The sequence below is a fragment of the Oncorhynchus mykiss genome, chromosome 20 (assembly GCF_057628025.1).
Source record: "Oncorhynchus mykiss isolate SJ-2025 chromosome 20, ASM5762802v1, whole genome shotgun sequence".
Taxonomy (NCBI): domain Eukaryota; kingdom Metazoa; phylum Chordata; class Actinopteri; order Salmoniformes; family Salmonidae; genus Oncorhynchus; species Oncorhynchus mykiss.
This window is the reverse complement of record NC_143041.1, coordinates 19274475-19283311: the sequence shown is the minus strand read 5'-3', so window position 1 is coordinate 19283311 and position 8837 is coordinate 19274475. Positions and strand designations below refer to the sequence as shown.

Below are 8837 nucleotides of genomic sequence, written 5' to 3'. Positions count from 1 at the left end.
CCATGGCGGTGTTGTGCATTTGTAACAAATGATTGGCTTCTCTAAATGCAAACAACTCTTTCAAGCCTAGCACTCTTTAAACAGACAGTGAGGACAGAGAAGCTATCATCAGTTGTTTATTTACTCAATTAGTGTAACATTTTAAAAGGCAAACCACCCCCATTTGCATTCAACTGAAACTAATCAAAAACAAAATGTTATGTTCCAACATGCCGGCTAGCTCGCTAGTGCCCCGGTCTGTCTAAAAGCCTTTGGTCACACAATTCCGGGTATCATTTCCTACACGTTTTGTGCCTTACCGTATGACTCACAAAGCAGGAGGAATATTTGATTCAGACCTTTATCCTATCCAGGCTACATATTGGTGCATTGAATAACCAGTGGCATTAACTTTTTTTCTTAAGTTAAGAGATGTTATAGTTGTAACACCCTAATGGACATCTTGACTATTATCAAGGCTTTAACTTTATAAAAACAAAGTATCTTGAGGTGGCTGTAGAGTAGCTTTGGAAGATTCACCCATGAGAATTTCTACAGCGGTTATAATTCCAAAACAGATATGAACCTGTAAAACATGAATTCAACAAAAAAAAAATCCTAAAACATGTGCAGTAGCAGAAGAAAATGTAAAAGTACTGATTTAAACAACCACTCTCTCCATGTAAATTAATATTCATTTTGGATACTGGAGTATGCATTTAAGCCCAACCCGGTAAGATAACTTAAGCTTCTGGATATAGGCAATATAATACTACGGTAGGCGGGGATTGTTTCAAGTTGTTTAATCTTCTCTTTGTCCGTCTGATCGCAGTCAAACATCTGGACCGACAAAATGGAGCAGTCACCAACTCGCTGAAAATGTACCTGGGGGGGGGGGGGGAGACGCCCAAAATAGAAGACTTCAACGGAACTGACTTGCATTTACATGAACATGCCAAACACATTCATCAACACACTCACAGCCACGTGTATATGATCTGAGCATACCCATCCACTCCTGTCAACTTAAACACATGTAATCTCCCATACGTAACAGATTATGAATAGTGATCAAATCCGGCTTTAGTTTGCAGCCAGGCATACGATGCCCGACAGGTAGAGGTAACTGACAGAATAAAGGAAACACTAACATAGCATCTTATTAGGACGTCGAGCAAGAACAGCTTCCATGCACATTGGCATAGATTCTAGTGTCTGGAAATCTATTGGGAGGGATGTGACACCATTCTTCCATCCTTTGGTGTTTTGTTGATGGAAAAACACTCTCAGGCACCGCTCCAGAATCTCACATAACTGTTCATTTGGGTTGAGATCTCGTGCCCTGTGGATGGGGGCATTGTCATCCTATAAGGGAATAGCCATGTTAGCCAAAATGATGGCCTGCCCAGCATTTTTACACACGACCCTAAGCAAGATGTGACGTTAATCCACCTGCTTTCATCCCTCATTTACTCAAGTGTTTCCAATATTTTGGGCAGTTACCTGTATGTCTCTCCCCAATGACACTATACCATGCAGCTCACCACACCCCCAAACACTCCTGACTATTATTGAACATTTACATGGATTACAAGTTGGTTATAGTAACTCTTTAATAGAAATTACTACCTCCACTTCCGGTGGATGCATGGTGAACGGGGAGAAAAAGCATTACTCCCTAGAGAGAAGTGTTTTTCATTGTTGTTGTATCCCAGGATGAGGTGTTATTTTAGGAGCTATAATTATGACAAATTAATATGCAGTCATTGTTGAATCTTTTCTGTCCCTGGGGATGAGAGAAAATAAGAAGTCCAGGAAGTAAGGATTGCAGCTGCTTTCCTTTGAAAAGACCAAAACTACACAGAAAATTGTCCAAAACTAAGAAACAAAAACGATGAAAATAAAACCTAACATAACTCAAACGGAAAGCATTTGCATTTCTGCGCAGTCCAGGCAGTGCTGAGAGGGAAAGTTTGGCCTGCTATTTGTTCTGGTTCTGGTTGGATGTCTTGGGGAACTGGGAGGTAGGGAGACCAGCACGCCTCTGCAACCACCTGGGAGGGGAGGGGGGGGGGTAGCCTTGCTCGTCCCAGAGCTCTCAGTCCAGCTCAATGGGGCTGCCGTCCTCCTGTGCTTCCTCTCCCTCCTCATCTGAACCCATCAGGCTGTTCAAAAGGTTTCCTGACAGACACAGAACACACTTCAATGAAACACACACAAAAAAACGCAGCTTTCAATGGTGAAATAGTCTGCAGTGAGTCACAAGCACTTACCGAGCAATCCACCATATGATGAGGACTGTTTGGGCGGCACCCCGAAGAAAAGCTGACCTATCCTGTCGAGATACTGACGCAAGCAGGCAGTCAATGGAACAGGAAAATTATTATTAGACACCATGCTGAGTTATAATGCTACGTGACCCCAGCGGGACACTCACTAAATGGTCAAACTCACCTCATTATACATAGGGTCCCTCTTCAGGGAAGGCTGATACTGTTCACATAGCACTGTGAACACTGTTAATTTCCCTCTGCAGACGAGAACATACAAGGGGAGGCACATTTATGAGAACCTGGCAAAACAATGTGGGTTCTATTCGAAGGGTGGTTGAACAAACAAGGCCTTACCCATCCACTGCCAGCAAGAGAAACCAGATGAAGTTGAGCAAGGGCTGAACAAAGGGAGGGCCCTTCTCTATTGAGGGGTGTTTCTGAGTATATGTGCTGAACACCACAGATGCACTGTTTTTGTTCTTTAGACAGAGGAACCTGAGCAGTGAGAGAGGGGGAGGGGAGGGACAGAGCTGAAAAAGCAATTAAACAACATAGCAAACAGCTATTGATGACAGACTGAAAACAGATCTAGGTGGCGCGAGACAGAGACTTACTGTAGGACGGCCTGCGCCACAAACATGTCCACCTCGCTGCGAAAGCCCCGCTGCGCTGAGTACTCCACCAGCATCTGGGCACAGCCCTCTCCATCAGAGGAGTGCAAGAAGTGGTAGCGAGACTCACTGTAGTTTTGCTCTAAACAGATAGAATTAAATCATATTCAAACTCTTTGTTGAGGGAAAAATGATATCTTTGCCGTTTAGAATGTTCAGAGTTTTCCCGTTGAATACCTTTCCACAAGGTGACTGCCAGGAGCTGATGCAGTTTGGGGGAGCCCAGCTTCCCCGAGCCGCCTGTGGACCACTTGAGTGCGCGGGACACAAATGCTACTCTCTCTGGGGAGTTAGGGTCCATCAAACTGAACAGCTTAGCCAGGTGCTCTGCAATGCAACACAGATGAGGTTAACACAGAGACGACGGTACACTGACACCAACTGTGTTCATAATGTTTAATTACGATGAAGTATGTATGTTCGCTCACCTAAGTCTTCGTCCTCTACCGTTGCCTCTGATTTCTCCAAAGACTCCAGCACCAACATTGACAGGTCTGCAGCACTGTTGAGCTGCGGATGACAAAAAAACAAACAGTAATTTGCCACAGAACTCTTATACAACTGTTAAGTTGTGAATTAATACGATTGCTAGCTATAGCGCTTAGACTCTAAAAGAGACGCTACAAAAACGACATTAATGTATGAATGGCAGTGCCAGGCTTTCTTATACCTGGTTGTAACTGAAGAAGAGCTGGGCACCATTGTACATCAACTCCCTGGCATCTGCATGCTTTGCCTGTGACATATACCTGTGTCAAACAGAGATGGCAAATGTTATGTCACTGACAAACTGCATTCAAACCAGGTTAAGAAAGTGGCAATAGGAATGGTAGTGTGGTGGTCCCACTAGGAAATACTGAGGGATGAAAAGTAGTACTCAGTCACTGGGCCAACATTTCTCAATATACAACAGTAAATAACAGTTAACTGTCACTCAGGGTGTTTTCACACTTGGTCCCTTTCAGCCAAAAAATGTAGGTAAGTTAAGTTGAAAGTGAAAAATCCAAAAGGAACTCAGACCCCTCAAAAGAGCCCCCGATGCGAACCGAACTGAGACCATCTGGTTCCCTTCCTTAGGGCAATGTGAACACAAAAATATACTACCGTTCAAAAGTTTGGGGTCACGAAGAAATGACCTTGTTTTTGAAAGAAAAATACATTTTTTGTCCATAAAATAACATCAAATTGATCAGAAATACAGTGTAGACATTGTTAATGTTGTAAATGACTATTGTAGCTGGAAGTGGCAGATTTTTTTTTAGGGAATATCTACATAGGCATACAGAGGCCCATTATGAGCAACCATCACTCCTGTGTTCCAATGGCATGTTGTGTTAGCTAATCCAAGTTTAAAAGGCTGATTGATCATTAGAAAACCCTTTTGCAATTATGTTAGCATAGCTGAAAACGGTTGTGCTAATTAAAGAAGCAATAAAACTGGCCTTCTTTAGACTAGTTTACTATCTGGAGCATCGGCATTTGTGGGTTTGATTACAGGCTCAAAATGGCCAGAAACAAAATACTTTCTTCTGAAACTCATCAGTCTATTCTTGTTCTGGGAAATGAAGGCTATTCCATTTGAGAAATTGCAAAAAACTGAAGATCTCATACAACACTGGGTACTACTCCCTTCACAGAACAGCTCACACAGTCTCTAACCATAATAGAAAGATGAGTGGGAGGCCCCGGTGCACAACTGAGCAAGAGGACAAGTACATTAGAATGACTCATTTGAGAAACAGATGCCTCAAGTCCTCAATTGGCAGCTAGAGTAAATAGTACCTTTAAAACACCAGTCTCAACGTCAACAGCGAAGAGGCGACTCGGGATGCTGGCCTTCTAGGCATAGTTGCAAAGAAAAAGCCATGTCTCAGACTGGCCAATAAAAAGGAAAGATTAAGATGGGCAAAAGAACAGACACTGGACAGAGGAACTCTGTCTAAAAGGCCAGCATCCCAGTCACCTCTTCACTGTTGACTTTGAGACTGGTATTTTACAGGAACTATTTAATGAAGCTGCCAGTTGAGGACTTGTGAGTTGTCTGTTTCTTAAACTAAGCACTAATGTACTTGTCCTCTTGCTCAGTTGTGCACCGGGGCCTCCCACTCCTCTTTCTATTATGGTTCGTGCCAGTTTGAACTGTTCTGTGAAGGGAGTAGGAAACAGATCTTCAGTTTCTTGGCAATTTCTCGCAAGGGATAGCCTTCATTTCTCAGAACAAGAGACTGACGAGTTTCAGAAAAAAGTTCTTAGTTTCTGGACATTTTGAGCCTGTAATCGAACGCACAAATGCTGATGCTCCAGATACTCAACTAGTCTAAAGAAGGCCAGTTTTATTGCTTCTTTAAATCAGAACAACAGTTTTCAGCTGTGCTAATATTATTGCAAAAGGGTTTTCTAATAATCAATTAGCCTTTTAAAATTATAAACTTGGATTAGCTAACACAACGTGCCATTGGAACACAGGAGTGATGGTTGCTGATAATGGGCCTCTGTTACGACCTATGTAGTTATTCCATCATTTATAAAATTTTTATCATACGTTTACAGCTACAATAGTAATTTACAACATTAACAATGTCTACACTGTATTTCTGATCAATTTGATGTTATTTTAATGGATGAAAAAAATATGCTTTTCTTTAAAAAATAAGCAAATTTCTAAGTGACCCCAAACTTCTAAACTGTAGTGTGTGTGTGTGTGTGTGTGTGTGGAGTTTTATACTGACACAATGTTAAGATTATTTATTTGCAATTATGTTAATCTACAGGCTAAGAGTTCTTCTTAAGCTGTTTATTCAATTTTGAAGTGTGAGAAGACAACAACGTACACTATACACAAAAGTATATGGACACACCCCTTCAAATTAGTGGATTCGGCTATTTCAGCCACACCGTTGCTGACATGTTTATAGAATCGAGCACACAGCCATGGAATCTCCATAGACAAACATTGGCTGTAGAATGGCCTTACTGAAGGGCCCAGTGACTTTCAACGTGGCACCGTAATGGGATCCCATCTTTCTAACAAGTCAGTTCGTCAAATGTATGCCCTGTTAGAGCTGCCCTGGTCAACTAAGTGCTGTTAATGTGAAGTGGAAATGTCTAGGAGCAACAACGGCTCAGCCGCGAAGTGATAGGCCACAAAATTTGTCCTCGGTTGCAACACTCACTACTTAATTCAAAACTGCCTTAGGAAGCCTAAGATCACCATGACCAATGCCAAGCGTTGGCTGGAGTTGTGTAAAGCTTGCTGCTATTGGACTCTGGAGCAGTGGAAACGCGTTCTCTGGAGTGATTCACCATTTGGAAGTCCGACAGACTAATCTGGGTTTGGCGGATGCAAGGAGAACGCTACCTGCCGAAATGCATAGTGCCAACTGTAGAGTTTAGTGGAGGAGGTCAAATGGTCTGGGGCTGTTTTTCATGGTTCGGGCTAGGCCCCTTAGTTCCAGTGGAGGGAAATCTTAATGCTACAGCATACAATGACATTCTAGACGAGCCCTGACCACAACCCCACCAAACACCTTTGGGATGAATTGGAACACAGACTGCGAGCCAGGCCTAATCGCCAACATCAGTACCCAACCTCACTAATGCGCTTGTGGCTGAATGGATGCAAGTCCAAGCAGCAATGTTCCAATATCTAGTTGACAGCCTTCCCAGAAGAGTGGAGGCTGTTATAGCAGTAAAAGGGGGACCAACTCCATATTAATGCCAATGATTTTGGAATGAGATGTTTGACAAGCATATGTCCACATACTTTTGATCATGTAGTGTATTTGGTGAGAATCACACCATAGTTACAAAATCCATTCTAGCTCTTAAAGGTCAGTTGCCGACATTGGGTGTACAATTTTCAATTAAGCCTACAACATTATTTAATCTGCTGCCAATAATATTTACATGTTAATATTATCTTCTGCTTACAATGACTATGTCTCACGTTTAAACTAAATGCAATCTATTAGCTTCCAAAATGTATGTTGGTATATCTAGCTGTCTGAAGGAATGGCTTGTCCTATACTTTTACCCAGAGTGTAGTGAGTGAATGTTGGAAAAATATCTTGGTACCTTTCTAAACATAGCAATGTGAACGCAAAGGGAAAGTCGTTCTTTCGCTTTTTTACCCCAGAGTTCACTTCTTTAAATAGTACTATATGTGAAAACACCCTTAGTTAACGTAAAGGCTGTGGCCACACAGTTCTCATGTGCAGTTAGGCTACCTGTCATGACTGTCAAACGTGGGAGCTCATCCAACAGCAAGTTAATGAATGAGACCATAGTGATGGTGACGGGAAGTCATGAATCGTGGGCAATACCAAACACCATAGCTTAATTGATTGTGCATGCTTAGCAAAGTTGACTAGCTTACGTTAAGTAGTTTATTTTATCTACATTTACTAACCAGCTAACTACAAACCAAGCTAGATGGCAAGTTAGTTAGCGTTAGCTAACTAGTACTTGACATGGTTTTTGCTGGGCTTGGGCTGACAGTCTGTACTGTTTGTAAGTGTGCCAGGTTAGTGAACTGTATCTTTACTAAACGAACATGGGCATTGCGGGTAGATAGCTAGCTAGCTAACGTTAGTAAAGGAGAAGGGTTGGCGCTAGCTTATATTATTGCGACATTGATGAGCTAACTAGGCTAGCTAGCTAGGCGGATAATTCCAGTGATTGACGCATAAGTGTCCATTCAAAAATAAGGACTGACCCGAGTGGGTGGGGCAGTACCGTGAATCGACGAATCATACAATTTAATGGAGGCAGCAAGGTTGCTAAGCAGAAAGATCAGAAAAATGAAGGCCCAAGAAGCTAACGAAAATTTTAATTTCTTACCTAAAAAACAAGGTTCTGTACATCTGGTGAGCCTCATAGTAATCTCCCTTTTCTACACTCGCTCGCAGTTTCCCTTCAACCCGCTGCGTTCCTCCACGGTTTCTTGCGCTGGAGCACTTCAGAGCCTCCTGCTCCGACATCATTGTTCCCAGCAGCTCGGCCCAACAACCAAGCCAAGCGTTGACAGTGCAGAAAGCGGATGCACAAAAAAATACCTATGACCTATTTCACTTGCCGTAGTTAGGTATTTGCCATCCAGTTTCTAAATTCCCCGCTAAATATTTCACCGCTATTTTCATTTCACTATTTCTTAGACACTGAAACACATTGTTGTATTAGTTACCTTTATCTAGCTATGTGTATTAGCTCTGGTCTAAGGCGTTAATGTCATGTAGATATGACCTGGCTTTCTGACGATACTTGATAAGCACCGATAGCCAAGCTATCATTATTCAATGTAATAGTTATATAGCTAGTTAAATTAACTTATTTTAAGCCATCTCATAATAATCATATGCAGTGGGGCACCCATGTCAACCAAACTTCATCCTGGTCTGGAAGGTGGAGCACATTACTGTATGTAACGTTAGCTCGCTAACGGTATAGTACTTTATCACAAAACGTTGAATGTGTGATAAGGCTAGAAAATCCCACTATGCTGTATTGCTGTTCTGTGGAGATTCAGTGTATGTCCAGTCCAGCTCTGAGCAGCTCCTGTGAGGGGAAAAAAATACATCACCGGTATCCTCAAAGACAGAGTACGAAACTCTTGACAACTGCTGCCCCTCCCTCATTGTCGAGTGATTCTACCACCGCAGATGAATAGCGACCGCTGCACCTGAGAATTCGCCACCCAGCACTCATGGATCCAGATTTCTCTGTTCAGTCTAGGACGAGTGTGCCATACATACTCTCCGTTGTGTATTTTTCCCCAAGTTATTGGACATATGTCAAAATCTGTGTGTGAATGTGTGCACACATCAGGAAGAAGGGTGGAGCATCAGTCTGCAACCAAACTCTGCTGGTGTGCAATGACAAAACATCTCCACATATGTTGAAACTATTCTGCCTTATT

At 42.4% G+C, this 8837-nt stretch overlaps 1 protein-coding gene across 1 annotated transcript; it reads right to left on the bottom strand.

Annotated features, from left to right (window-relative positions):
* Positions 1 to 103: 103 nt before the first annotated feature.
* Positions 104 to 8809, bottom strand: LOC110499031 (Golgi to ER traffic protein 4 homolog). Its single transcript, XM_021575860.3, has 9 exons — positions 7763 to 8809; positions 3594 to 3672; positions 3352 to 3433; positions 3101 to 3250; positions 2867 to 3005; positions 2607 to 2747; positions 2434 to 2509; positions 2253 to 2325; positions 104 to 2160 (listed from the first exon to the last, which is right to left on the bottom strand). Exons 1-9 carry the CDS (start codon positions 7903 to 7905, stop codon positions 2078 to 2080), a joined length of 966 nt encoding a protein of 321 aa, XP_021431535.3. The 5' UTR covers positions 7906 to 8809; the 3' UTR covers positions 104 to 2077.
* Positions 8810 to 8837: the final 28 nt, after the last annotated feature.

Bases quoted from the DNA above. Each gene is read 5' to 3' on its own strand.
- LOC110499031 (XM_021575860.3), bottom strand. From the start codon at position 7,905: ATGATGTCGGAGCAGGAGGCTCTGAAGTGCTCCAGCGCAAGAAACCGT. The intron at 3,251-3,351 runs GTGAGCGAACAT...GTTGCATTGCAG, and splicing joins GGTAGAGGACGAAGACTTAG to AGCACCTGGCTAAGCTGTTC. The intron at 2,161-2,252 runs GTAAGTGCTTGT...TGTGTCTGTCAG, and splicing joins ATCATATGGTGGATTGCTCG to GAAACCTTTTGAACAGCCTG.